Consider the following 13,035-nt stretch of genomic DNA (forward strand, 5'->3'; position numbering starts at 1 on the left):
ACCAGGCAGAGAAACTGCCGTGGTGCTGGAGCGACCATGGATGGGGGATGCTAGCCCAGCGAGAGGGCTGTGATGCCATGCCTGGCCGCCGGGGGGCACCTAACGATGAGTAGATTAATTTATGATTAGCATAGTTGGCAGGATTGAGTTCCCCCTGTGATCCGTGAGGGAAGTCTTGGTTGCTGAAGGAATCATAGAATATCAGGGTTGGAAGGGACCTCCGGAGGTCATCTAGTCCAACCCCCTGCTAAAAGCAGAACCAATCCCCAGACAGTTTTTTCCCCTGATCCCTAAATGGCCCCCTCAAGGATAGAGCTCACAACCCCGGGTGTAGCAGGCCAATGCTCAAACCACTGAGCTATCCCTCCCCCAAGCAGGTGTATCAAGGGACCAAGCTGGTCGCTGGATTTCCCACTTCAGTTCCAGGGACTGGCTAAGCAGCCAAAACAGATCTAGGGGTTTCTCCTGCAGCTCCTAGAAAACCAACAGACGCAGAAGGAAGTGCAGGTGGAGCTACAGATGCAGCAGCAGCAATACCTGTGAGAGATCCTGCAAAGGGAAATCAACCCAGGATCTGCTATGCCCATGGACAAAAAGAGCAGAGAAGGAGAGCATGCCTGGGCTGTGCTGAGAAGGTTAGCCCAGGGAGAAGGGCATGAGAAAGTGTACAAGCGTGGCCTAAGGCCAAGATGGGAGCAAGAGTTCTTTGTTTTGGGGGCAGAGAAGCAGGCCACATCAAAAGACACGGCCTGCTTAGGAAATTGCTGAGTGGCTGAACGAGGGGCCAGGGCCCTAAGAAGTTAGAAAGAAAGGAGAAGGAGAAGGTGTCCTCTGACACAAACCCCCATGAGGCAGGCAAGGTGGAGGTGGCTGGGGGGCTCCACCAGTATGTCACAGAGCTACTCTCTGTGGATCACCCCGCTCAATGAGTGTTCATTCTAGGAAGCAAGCCGGCTAGACAGTAAAACAGCAGAGGCTGCTCCCAATGCTACACTCGGTTTCTCAGAAATGAGTAGACTTTATGGGCAGAAGAGACCGTTAGAGCATCTAATCTGACCCCCTGCATATCACAGGCCTTTCTGCACCATATGGGGCAGGCAGAGCTCTGCCTGGGCGCAGGGGGAATGGGATGGGGGTAGATCAAGGAAAGGGGAGAGGGGAATGGGTGTGAGGGAAAGAGCTCCTGTCCCAGATGAAGGAATTTGGGGGCAGAGGAAAGGACCCTGCTCCACAGAGAGGGGAGAGGGTTTCTGTGAGTGCCAGGGGGCTCCATTTCCCCTTCCACTAGCTCCCCATTTACAGAGAGCCAGAGCAGTACCTGCAGCAGGGAGCGGGAGTTGCTGGTGGCCTCAGAGGCACAGGCCCTGCAGCGCCTCGGGAACCTGGCGCAAGTGCCGCATGATACGGAGCTGGCGCATCACATTGGCCGTGACGTCCTCCTGCTGCAAGGGAACGAGAACCTGTCTGAGACTCAGACGCCTCCGAGGAATCAGGGGGGATTAACGGCCCCTGGAACCAGCAGCATTTCCACCCAGCCCCTGCCCACCTCTGAGGGATGGATTCCCCCTCCTGACCCCCACGATGGAGTCTTGTTGTCCTTCCTAGTGACCTCCAGTGGCAACCCCCCTCCTTGTACGGGGAGCTCCTGCCACTTCCCCCTCAGTGCCCCTGACAGCTGTTCCACCTCCAATCCACAGCTCAAGTTCTCAGACCCCTCTCATCCAGCCCCACCCAGGTTGGGTAGGGAGGGGACTGTAGCGGGGGGAGCAGGAGGGATTCTGGCAGCAGTGAAGTGGGATGTGGGGAGGTTGAGACCTTTCCCCAAGTCACCCCAGCCACTAATGCTGAAGCCGCAGGATGGCAGCCCTGGTGAATGGGACGGATCGGCAGCCCCTGCTGACTAGGGTTACCATACGTCCGGTTTTTCCCGGACATGTCCTGCTTTTCGGCAATCAAACGCCCGTCCGGGGGGAATTGCCGAAAAGCCAAACATGTCCGGGAAAATGCCGGCCGGGCACTTCCCCTCCCGCGGCTGCTCTGCTCTGCTCCTCCCCTCTCAGACTTTAAGAGCCGAGCTGCCCGAGCCAGCGCTACCGGCTTCGGGCAGCCCCCCCTGCCTCCGGACCCCCAGCCGCTGGCCAGGCACTTCCCTTCCCGGGCTCCAGCTGAGCTGCTCCGCTCCTCCCCTCTCAGACTTTAAGAGCCGAGCTGCCCGAGCCAGCGCTACTGGCTTCGGGCAGCCCCCCCTGCCTCCGGACCCCGAGCCACGGGCCAGGCACTTCCCTTCCCGGGCTCCAGCTGCGCTGGGGAAGCGCCGGCCGGGGGCGCAGGGTCTGGGGGCTGCCCGGCAAACCGTGAAGCCGGTAGCGCTGGGGCAGCCCTTTCCCCATGGCTGGGAGTGGGAGGAAGGAGGGGGCTGAGTTAGGGCGGGGAAGGGGTGGAGTTGAGGCGGGGCTAGGGGTGGGGAAATGGGCGGGGCCAGGGCCCATGGAGGGTCCTCTTTTTTTATTTATTAGACATGGTAACCCTACTGCTGACTGAATCCTCCTGTTCTCTCCAGAAGGGGTCCAGCCTTGCCAGCAGCAGGACAAGCGTCCCCTGCCCATGTGCCTCAGCCTTGCCTGGTCAGACGCCATCACCCGTCAGTCCTTGGCCTCCCAGGCTGCCAGTGATGGGAGCAACTCTGGATGGTGGCTCGGGTGACACAGACACCAGACCACTAGGAATTGGGTGCGGCCCTGTGGGACAGGAGAGTCTCGCAGAGGGCACTTGGGGGACTCTCCTGCCCTTCCCAAGAGTGATAGCACCCTGTCCTAAGAACATAAGTCTGGGATGAGGCAAAGCTTGTCATTAATTAACCTGGCTAACGAGCTGGGTGGAGCTGCTCCGGAGACAAGCTGGCTCGCTCCTGCTCATGGAGGTGAATTCATCTCCCTTCCCAGGAGCACCTGCTCTCCCTTTCATTCCCCACCAGGCTCCTTGTGCCAGGCCAGCGAATGGCCACAGGATGGGAATGAGGCCTGGGCCCCGCCCCAATCTCCTGAGTCTAATGCAGCTGCTCAACTTTTCCCCCATCAGCTGCTGGGTTTCCCCCAGGAGGGAGTAGGTGACAGGGAGAGAGAGACACACACATTTGTCCTTCTGGTTGCAGGGCTTGTGTCCTTCCAATCCCATTGGTGGCTGCACAGTGGGCAGAGTCCTCGCTGCGTGCCTGGCCCAACAGAATTGCAGGGCGTGGTGTGGAACACAGAAAGAGATAGAGAGACTCATCCTCCAGCCGGGGTCAGTCTGAGAGAAATTGGCTGGGGTCCCAGTCTCACTCTTCTAGCGGGTGCCATTTCCCAGCTGGGTTCCTTATCCCTCTGGTGCAGCAGCAGCTGGTAGAGCCGGTAAACCCCATCCCTGGCCTGCCGGCTGATGTCCTTGGCTGGGTCACTGACGGACAGAGCCAGCTGTGCCATGTGGTGACCCATCCTGGGGAATTCCGCTGAGTTCTAATGGACGGGAGAGGGAGAGGGGACTCCATCAGCATTTTCCTGTTAGCTCCCAGTCCCCCCGGGCCAGGACTCTCCTTCCCCTCAGCCCCTCTGCAGGAGATGCTAGAGGATAGGAGCTAGAGCCAGACCCTTAATTTCCTCTGCCCCCAAGGAAGCCTGCAGCACAGGGCTGTGGACAGGGCCCTCCATGAGGACTTGCTTCCCCAGCTGCTCCAGGATGACAGGGAGGCATGAACCTGGAGCACAGTCCCCTTAAAAGCCCAGAGTCACCACTTAACTAGGACAAGAAGAACTTGACTCAAGCCAGGCTCACTCTCTGCTCTGACTCTGCCTTCCCAAGAGGAACACTCCTAACCCACAGCCCCTGCAGCAGCAGATCCTACAGCCCGTCAGAGCCAGATCACCTACCCCTGGAGTCAGGAAGCTGGGGTCAGAGATCACGTACGTCAAACTCAGGGAGGGTGATGGTGAATCTGAGCAGGGCCGTGCTGCTCTTAACGGCCCTGGCTCTCTCTCGCGGCACCCTGGACACGATCCAGTAGTTAATGTGCTGTGGGGAAAGGAGGCATTGCACTGACTGCCCTGACCAAGGATGCCCACTGGGGGCCCGGCTAGGAGGACAGACTGGAAAATGGATCTAAGAGTGAAGGTAAAATTGCCCCCACCCCTCTCATCGGGCTCACCTCCAAGATGTACTGGAGCCTGTCGCTGTCTGGGGACTCTGCCAGCAGGTTCCCCAGCATGGCGTCCAGGAGGTCTGGCAAGACCCTAGGCAGATCCTGAAAGCAAGGGAGAGCCATGGGTCAGAGTTAGGGAAACTGGGGCTAAACTTGCCACAGGATGGGAAGTGGGGTCTCTGGGAAGCACTGGTGTGACCCCCAAACACATATCCTGGCCTCTCTCCTTCACATCCCACTGCAGGCAATTAGCAAGGACTCATGGCAGGATGACAGCTGGCTCTTCAATCCATGACTTTAGCTGATCTACCTGCACTTGGGCGGTGTCCTTCTCCATGCCCAGGGTGAAGACGGCGTGCAGGGCAGCTCGAAGGAGGTGGGTCTCCAGCTCTGGCTCCACAGCAGGTGTCATGGTGCTGGAAGAGAGAGGAGCCGGTATTAGACTGTGCAGTGCGGGGATGGGACTGGCACCAACACGCAGGTTAAACTGCAGGGAAATAGGCACAGGCTGGCAAGAAGGGAAACTGAGGCACCGAGCCAGGGAATGACAAGGCCAAGGTTTCTCAGACAGACAGTGGCAGGGCAGGAATAGCACCTGTTCCCTGCACCCTGCTGCCCCTCCTGTATCTGATCCTGGGAGTGAGCCTCTCCCCAAAGCCGTTGCAATGTTACTGGAGTGAAAAGAACAGCCCAGCCAGGAGAGAGTGACCCTTCCCCGCACCTCTGCCAGAGGAGCCACCCTTGGGCGGTGACCTGGGAGTGGGAGTGGGAGGGGCAGTGACTCCCAGCCCTGGGCCTGAGCAGCACTGGGGTTAGGGGAACCGGGCCGGAGGGTCTCGGTACCTGAGGTTGCCCACAGCAATCAGGGAGTTAGCGAGGACGGCGCCGGGTGGAGAGTTATCAGGCAGCTCCTCAATGAGCTCCTGTGAGACCCAAAGGAGACAAAGGAGCGTGTGAGATTCGGGCCACACTGGACATTGCTGGTTTCCTATTGACCTGTGGGACTTTGGGCAAGTTGCTCCCCGCTCTAGGCTCTGTCCCCAGCAGTCAAATGGGGATTTCATACTTTCCCACTATTGGAAAGTGCTGGGAGAATCCCCCAGCAAAAGCTGCTCTGACAGTGCTAAGCAGCATCTGACCATTAGAGGTCAGAGCACACTGCCCAGGAGGAGGAGTGTTTGGTTCTGGGCTGTTGGAGTACGGGCTTTCAACCATCTGTGCACACATATTATACTAATTGCATCTAGACCACATCTCCCTAGTTTGTTTGTGAGAATGTCCTTATTAACACCAAGATGGATCACATCTACTGTTTACCCACCTCCACTAGGCCCGTAACCCTGCCAAAGAAGGAGCTAGGATTTGTTTGGAATGATTTGTTCTTGACAAGTCCATGCTCACTAGTCCTAAGAACCAAATTGTCCTGTAGGTGCTGACAAACTGATTGTTTAATAAGGAGTTCCAGTATCTTTCCAGGTATGTTAATGGATGGGAAGACGTTCTTTTTCAGGGATCTCTGACGAGAACTGGGGCACAGCACGTAGTTTGTTGAGGCCATAAAATGGAGACAGGCACCTCTTCTCTTCTCCCAGCACCCCAGATACCTAAAAGGGTGGGACTCACATCCCTCAATGGGCTTTAAAAAAGACAATGGTTACAATGTGGCCCCAACCATTTCTGGTTTCTGCAGACTAGATGTTTTAGCAAAGTTTAGAATTCCTTGGTGCTCAACACCGTGAAACTCCCCTTTCTCCTTTACAAAGGGCTTTAACGCCCCTTATCTCACCCAGGCTCTCGACTGCCCAAAGTTGGAGAATTGTCCCTGTTCCCACTGCAGAGCACCCCCCACGACACACACACAGAGTCCTCCTGGTGGTGGGAGGGGAACAGAGGAAAGGACAGAAGACGTAAGAGATGAAGAGAAAGGAGGGAGGGATGGAGGAAAAGGTAAAACAAAAAGGACAAACCCTAATGTCCCCAGTGATTCTAAGGGACAAAATCCCAGGTGGGGAATAAAATTCGACCACCTTAAGCTAGTGTTTTCCATGCCTAGAATTCAGCTGGCGCCAGATGCATCAGACTCAACAGGTTCCAAACCTCTCGGAGGCTCTTACCTTCTAAACAGGGACGTCTGTTTTCTAGTAAAATCAGGAAAAAGAAAAGAGAAAACTCAAAAGAGGTTCCTCCTGGCGCTCACGTACGTGACCCTTAATACTCTCTCAGTCCTCAAAGAGAGACCTCGAGAAGGAGACTTGCTGAAGCAAAGCTACAGGGGACTTTGAGGTTTCCCTGGCACTGCGCCCCTGTCCTGCCTGGCTGATGTCAGCATCTCTCTGTGAGGTCACCACCTCCCCAGCACCTTTGACCAATAGGCTGAGATCCTGCAAAACGCCTTTGTGATGTCACTGCCACACCCACTGCTCCCCTGCAGTGCTAATGTCCTGCCACAGGGCAGACACTTTGGAGGTTTGAGCTACACAAAGAAGAGACACTTAGATCTCAAAAATTAGATGAGATGTTTCAGTCTGAGCTAAGTAGTTGCTGCTCTTAACAATTGCAACATAATAAAATACAAATAAAATAGACTATTTCAGCCATTCTATTATGTCCTAATCTGATCTGAGTAAACGTGATAGGACACCTCATCTTATGCACTGCTCCTAGTGACACTCTCCAATAGATCCCCATCCTCCACCTGTCGGGAGGTAGGTAGGAGCGGATTGTTATCCCTACTTGAAAGAGGGAGAAGCTAAGGCTGAGAAAGGAGAATTGACTTGTCTTAGGTCACACAGCCAGTCCGTGGCAGAGTTGGGAATAGGACCCAAGAGCCCTGATTTTCAAACTAACCATCGGATCTTGAATTTCAGACATTGAATGACCTGAATAAAGTGTTCTCAAGTGAGTTCCAGACCAGCAAGAGTTCATAGTAATTATTCAGCAAGTATTTTAGGAGAACTGGAATGGTAGAGAAAATAATGAACTGCAGAGAAGCAGCAAAATTTGTTGAACATATGACTGGTTATGACTATTTACTTGTTCTTAAAAGAAAACAACAGGGACCTGAGTCTCCTCCCTGTCAATAACCCCCTGCTCAGCCAATCAGGGTAGAGACCGAGGGGCGGGGGGATGAGGGTTCTCACCAGAGAGCCCAAAGGATGGCCCAGGTCACCGCTGGGGATCACTGTCTGAGCACTATTTCAACGCCACATTTTTCGGTGGACCTCCCACAATGGGAGTTGTAGAGCACCCCCCACGACACACACACACCCCTCCTGGTGGTGGGAGGGGAACGGGGAAAGGACAAAAGAAGTAAGAGATGAAGAGAAAGGAGGGAGGGATGGAGGAAAAGGTAAAACAAAAAGGACAAACCTTAATGTCCCCAGAGATTCTAAGGGACAAAATCCCAGGTGGGGAATAAAATTTGGCCACCTTAAGCTAGTGTTTTCCATGCCTAAAATTCAGCTGGCGCCAGATGCATCAGACTCAACAGGTTCCAAACCTCTCGGAAGCTCTTACCTTCTAAACAGGGACGTCAGTTTTCTAGTGAAATCAGGAAAAAGAAAGGAGAAAACTCAAAAGAGGTTCCTCCTGGTGCTCACATACATGAACCCAAATACTCTCTCAGACCTCAAAGAGAGATCTCGAGAAGGGGACTTGCTGAAGCAAAGCCACAGGGGTCTCTGAGGTTTCCCTGGCCCTGCGTCCCTGTCCTGCCTGGCTGATGTCAGCATCCCTCTGTGAGGTCACCACCTCCCCTGCACCTTTGGCCAATAGGCTGAGGTTCTGCAAAAGGCCTTTGTGATGTCACTGCCACACACACCCCTCCCCTGCAGTGCTAATGTCCTGCCACAGGGCTGACACTCTGGAGGTTTGAGCTACTCCCTGTGGATCACCCCACTCAATGAGTGTTCATTCTAGAAAGCAAGCCGGCTAGACAGTAAAACATCACAAGCTGCTCCCAATGCTACACTCGGTTTCTCAGCAATGAGTAGACTTTATGGGCAGCAGAGACCGTTAGAGCATCTAATCTGACCCCCTGCATATCACAGGCCTCCTGTCTACCACAATAGCTACTTTTGGGGCAAACACATTCCGGAAAGGCATCTAGTCTTTATTAATGACATCAAGAGATGGAGAATCCACCACTTTCCTTGGTAGCTTCTTCCTGTGGTCAATCATCCTCGCTGTTGAATATTTGTGCCTTATTTGTCATAGGAATTTGTCTCTTTTCACCTTCCAGCCATTGGGTCTTGTTCTGCCTTTCTCTGCTAGACTAGAGAGCCCTTTAATACCCAGTATTTTCTCTCCATTAAGGCACTTCAACACTTCAATGAAGTCCCCTTCAATCTTCTTTTGATAAGCTAAACAGGTTGAGCTCTTTCCATAGCTCACTAGAAGGCATTTTTCTCCAGCCCTCAGAACATTTCATGGCTCTTTGCTGCCCCAGCTCCAATTTCTAGGACCATCTTTTTCAAAGGAGGACACCAAGACTGGAGGCAGTATTCCAATAGCAGTCTCACTGCTGCTGTGTCACCTCCCTATCCTACTCACGGCTCTGCTCCTACGTCTAATGATGGCTTTAGCCCTGTTCACCACAGCATCACACTGGGAGCTCATGTTGAGTGGCTTCTCCACTCTGGCCCCTAAATCCTTTTCAGAGTCACTGCTTTCCTGGATCCACGTCCCCATTCTGGAGGTGTGGCCGGCGTGCCTTGTTGCCACGTATAGGACCTTGCATTGGGCTCTGCTCAAACTTGTTTTCTTTGAATGGGTCCAGCTGGCCGAATGAGCCAGATCGCTCTGTATCACTGCCCTCTCCCCATCAGGAATTACCACTCTGCCTGTATTTTGTCACCCCTCAATCTTATCCGCAGTGATTGTATGTTTTCTCCCAATTCATTGATAACAATTATTTTAAAAAATTAGTCCTTGAGAGCTTCTTCAGACCCTTAGTACCCAGGACCTGCTCCCCACATCACAGTGAGAAATGCTGTCCAGCCCTGCTGGTACAGAGGGGATAAGCACAGAACAAACGTACCTTTAGGAGCTGTGTTGTCCATAGGCTCTGAACAACATGTGGGGGTCAGCAGATTACAAACGCACGACAGACCTGTAGTGTAGACAGGTCCCAACTGTGTCTCGGTTTCCCACCCTGTAAAATGGGGAGAAGAAACAAAACCTTGATTAGCTCCTTGACAGCTGGGGAAACCGAGGCACCCAGCGGTGCAGAGACTCGCTCATGGTCCCAAAGCCAGGAATAGAAAACAGCAGATCTGATAGCCAGGCCTGGGACCTAACCCTGGTTTTCCTGGCCTTGCTGCTCTAAGTTTAGTCACAGCCACCATGTCTTTTCCCCCGTGTCCCTTAACCCCACGTCACTGCAGAAGAGAGATTTTCTGGTAGCCAGCTGGCTCTCCTGCATGTGGATGTCGTTCCAAAAGACATGCTCTGACTCAGTCCCATGCTATGGTTGGCTGAAGGAACCACGTGGTCACATTCTAGCCCTGAGTTATACAGGAGGGGCGACTAGATGCACATAATGGTCCTTTCTGACCTGAACCTCTATCAATCGCTACATTTTCTGCTGCTAGGAAGAGAACTCTGGACCTATTTTCTCTCATTCACTTTCAGTCGGAATAATTTCAATCCAGGCCAAAGGATTTCCTCTTCCATTGTGTCTTCAGCACCTTTGGGAGCAACCAGTTACTGTTACCCACAGGTTACCAGTTTCAACCTGTCCCAGGGTGAGATGGCAGGGAAAGGGGTTGGAGCTCAACTGCACCTGGCCCAGGTGATGCAGGTCCCTAGGGTGAAGGGAATAAGTGTGGGGGTCACGTGACAAGACGCAGCCTGTGACTAGGACCCAGGCCTGCTGAGAGATAGAAGGGCAGCCTGTACTCAGCCAGGAGAGAGACCCCAAGGGAAGCAGGCATGGGAGGGGCTTGGAGAGTCCTTTAAAGGTCAGGGACAAGCTGGGAAGGGGCCAGGCTGAGCACTAAGGACAAGGCCCTAGGAGGGAAAGACAGGGCAGTTTAGGAGATGGGGCAGATAGTCCAGTTGGTTTCGGCTCCCAGGACCAGACACCCAGAGGTGAAGGTGATTGTCGGGGCTTCTGTCCTTCTTCCCCAGTGTAGATTTGATAGTGGAGAAGACTGATGCCGTAAGGGGGAAGTGAGTTACCCCAAGGTCACCCAGTGAGTTTATATCACCAATGCATACTCGGAAGGATCTAATAGAAATATGGATTTTCCAGTCTCTTCTTTCTAGGAGTCCCCAGGGCTAAGGTAAAACCCCTGCGGCCCCTCCCCATTCTGCTCACCTCTAAGATGTGCTGGAGTTTGTCTGTGCTGGGGGGTGCTGTCAGCAGGATCGAGAGCTCGTCATCCATGTTCTCTGGGCAGGCCTTGCTCAGAGCCTGCCAGCGGAGGGAGACCAGGGGTCAGGAGCCTGCATTAGCACCGGTGTGCCATTGACCAAGAGCTGGCTGAGGTAAGCGCCGCCTGGCCGGAGCTCGCACCCAGAAACCCTGCCCCAGGTCGGAACCCCCTCCCACACCCAAATTCCCTCCCAGACCTCACACCCGGCACCCCAACCCCCTGCCCCAGGTCGGAACCCCCTCCTGTACCCTAATCCCTCCCAGACCCCACACCCCCACCCCAATCCCCTACCCCAGCCCTGAGCCCCCTCCCGCACCCAAACTCCCTCCCAGAGTCCGCACCCCAACCCTCTGTCCCAGCCCGGATCCCCCTCTGGCACCCCAACCCCCTAATCTCCAGCCCAATCCCAGAGCCCGCATCCCCACTGGAGCCCTCACCCCTCCCTGCACTCCAACCCCCAGCTCCAGCCCAGTGAAAGTGAGTGAGGGTGTGAGAGCGAACGACTGAGAGAGGTGGGCTGGGCTGGAGTGAGTGGGGGTGGGGCCTTGGGGAAGGGCATGAAAGGGGTTGGGTCAAGGGCGTTTGGTTTTGTGCAAGTAGAAAGTTGGCAACCCTACTTAAGGACCTTTGAAAAGCAGCCTCCTTAGCACCGCTCCTGATACCAGGGGCCAAGGCGCCCCCGGACATGAGAACCACAATAGGCCAGAGCAAAACGCTGCGTTAGAAATCGGAGCTCAGGCTGCCAAGCGAACGATAGCTGACAGACAGGGGATGTGGGAATTAAGGTTGTGCCTTCAGCCAGCAACTGGTGTTCATCCATTTGCACCACACACACACCTGTAGGCAGGGCCACTATTTCCTTGTCTGTCTGCCTGTTTAGCGTCTCTCGGTCCTTACTGTGCCCATCACCGTGGTGTCTGAGTGGCAAACCAAGGGTTTGACGTGTGCATATGAAACTGCCTGACTGGAAGGACGTGGTTTGGTGTGGATCAGTGACTGCTGGGGCGATTGGTGGCAGAAGGCTCTGAGGGCCTGGCTCATTCCGACCTGGCTCATTCCAATGGCTTCTACAGCTGAGAGCAGCCCAGTCTCCTGCCTGGGTCCGACGCAAACCAGGAAGTACAGGACCACAGTTAATAAGAACAGCTCAAAAGATCATTTTCGCTGACCCAGCCCTGCACAGATTTCCAGCTTAGGTTTGCATTTTCAGCAAAAGTTCTTCTTGATTATTTTCTCCCAACCCCCTTCTGCCTCCATAATAGCCAGCCACCCCGTCAGTCGCATCCTGGGGCGCTCCAGGGACAGCGTGTGTGCGTGTATGTGTACATCTGTACATATGTGTATGTGTACATGTGTGTATGTATGCGTGTACGTGTATGTGCACATGAGTGTGTGCACATGTGAGTGTGCGTGTGTATGTGTGTACATGTACCCCAGTCAGATGTATACATCTGGATTTCCTTTGAAAGAATTTTCAAATTGAGCTGATCAAGTGCAATGGCAAAGCACCCAATTCCTCTGCCCCCCAACTGCCTTCGTTGCTTTAACGTACAACCTGCTCTGCTGGCACCTCTGACTCCTGAAAGCCCTAACGCTCCAGGGGAGCAGGCCGTACCCTACCCTGCCCTGGCTGCCCCGGGTGTTACCTCGGAGGGAATCGTTCCAGATTCCAATGGGTGGCAGGTCCAGGGAAGAGCCTTATCTGGGGGGAGGCTGTACCAGACCCGCCCGACCCAGGCAGGCTCCCAGGTACTCTCTGCTCGGGGCTGATAAGGCTCCTTAGCAGTTTCTCTCCAAACAAATTCCAGTTCAAGATACCTGAGAGCTCCACAGCAGGGCAGCATCCCCAGAGCGCAGCAGGGCGGGGGTTAGGGGGAGCAGTCGGTAGCAGCACCTGCTCCTCGTACGGCAGGAGCGAGAAGTGCCAGCCTCTCTGCACAGAGCAGCAGCGTTCAGCATGGGCCAGACGTGCTGCGGTGATGGGTAAGAGCGGGCTCGGAGAGCCAGAGGGTCTGTGGGGCAGCGCTGGGCCCTTCTGCTCCGCACTAGGGCCGGGTGGGCGTGTTCAGCTGGGATTGGAACCCACCAGCACTTGTGGGTGTGAATGTGGAGCTGGAACTCAATGTGGGGTGCTACTGGGGGGAAGGGCAGAGAGACACCTGGGCTGAGACCCCAGCTCCAGGGACACAGTCACTCCTGCCCAGCCGGGTAAAATTGCCCAGCTGTGTGACAGCCCCCCCATCCCCGAGGGGTTCCCCCCCCCCGGTATGTCACAGCAGGGTAATGTGCATACTGAACGGCAGGGGTTGCCAGAGACTGGCTGGGAGAGGCCTTTGGGGATGGAGGAAGCAGCACTAAGGTACATGCCAACCTCCCTACAGAGGAGGGGCCGTGCCCCACAGGTGTGGGGCAGGGAGCTGGGACACTGCGTGGTGGGTCATTGTCTGGCCCAGGCCCTTCCTAGCTGGAGGCCGAGGCATTTTC

The 13,035-nt window shown here is 54.8% G+C and overlaps 1 protein-coding gene across 2 annotated transcripts; it reads right to left on the minus strand.

The window, feature by feature from the left end:
- Positions 1 to 1,925: 1,925 nt before the first annotated feature.
- LOC135978437 (maestro heat-like repeat-containing protein family member 1) lies at positions 1,926 to 8,366 on the minus strand. Of its 2 annotated transcripts, none has more exons than XM_065579387.1 (4): positions 5,018 to 7,616; positions 4,485 to 4,590; positions 4,181 to 4,276; positions 1,926 to 3,494 (listed from the first exon to the last, which is right to left on the minus strand). In XM_065579387.1, the coding sequence occupies exons 1-4, from the start codon at positions 5,236 to 5,238 to the stop codon at positions 3,267 to 3,269; spliced, it is 651 nt and encodes a 216-aa protein (XP_065435459.1). In that variant the 5' UTR covers positions 5,239 to 7,616; the 3' UTR covers positions 1,926 to 3,266. The 2 variants fall into 2 exon arrangements, with proteins under 2 accessions (XP_065435459.1, XP_065435460.1); XM_065579388.1 differs by lacking the exon at positions 1,926 to 3,494 and adding an exon at positions 3,523 to 4,047 and having other exon boundaries at positions 5,018 to 8,366.
- Positions 8,367 to 13,035: the final 4,669 nt, after the last annotated feature.

The sequence above is a fragment of the Chrysemys picta genome, unplaced genomic scaffold, assembly GCF_011386835.1.
Source record: "Chrysemys picta bellii isolate R12L10 unplaced genomic scaffold, ASM1138683v2 scaf263, whole genome shotgun sequence".
Taxonomy (NCBI): domain Eukaryota; kingdom Metazoa; phylum Chordata; order Testudines; family Emydidae; genus Chrysemys; species Chrysemys picta.

Bases quoted from the DNA above. Each gene is read 5' to 3' on its own strand.
- LOC135978437 (XM_065579387.1), bottom strand. From the start codon at position 5,238: ATGAAATCCCCATTTGACTGCTGGGGACAGAGCCTAGAGCGGGGAGCA. The intron at 4,591-5,017 runs GTACCGAGACCC...TCTCTCTTCCAG, and splicing joins ATTGCTGTGGGCAACCTCAG to CACCATGACACCTGCTGTGG. The intron at 3,495-4,180 runs GTGAGCCCGATG...CCCGTCCATTAG, and splicing joins GGCTCCAGTACATCTTGGAG to AACTCAGCGGAATTCCCCAG.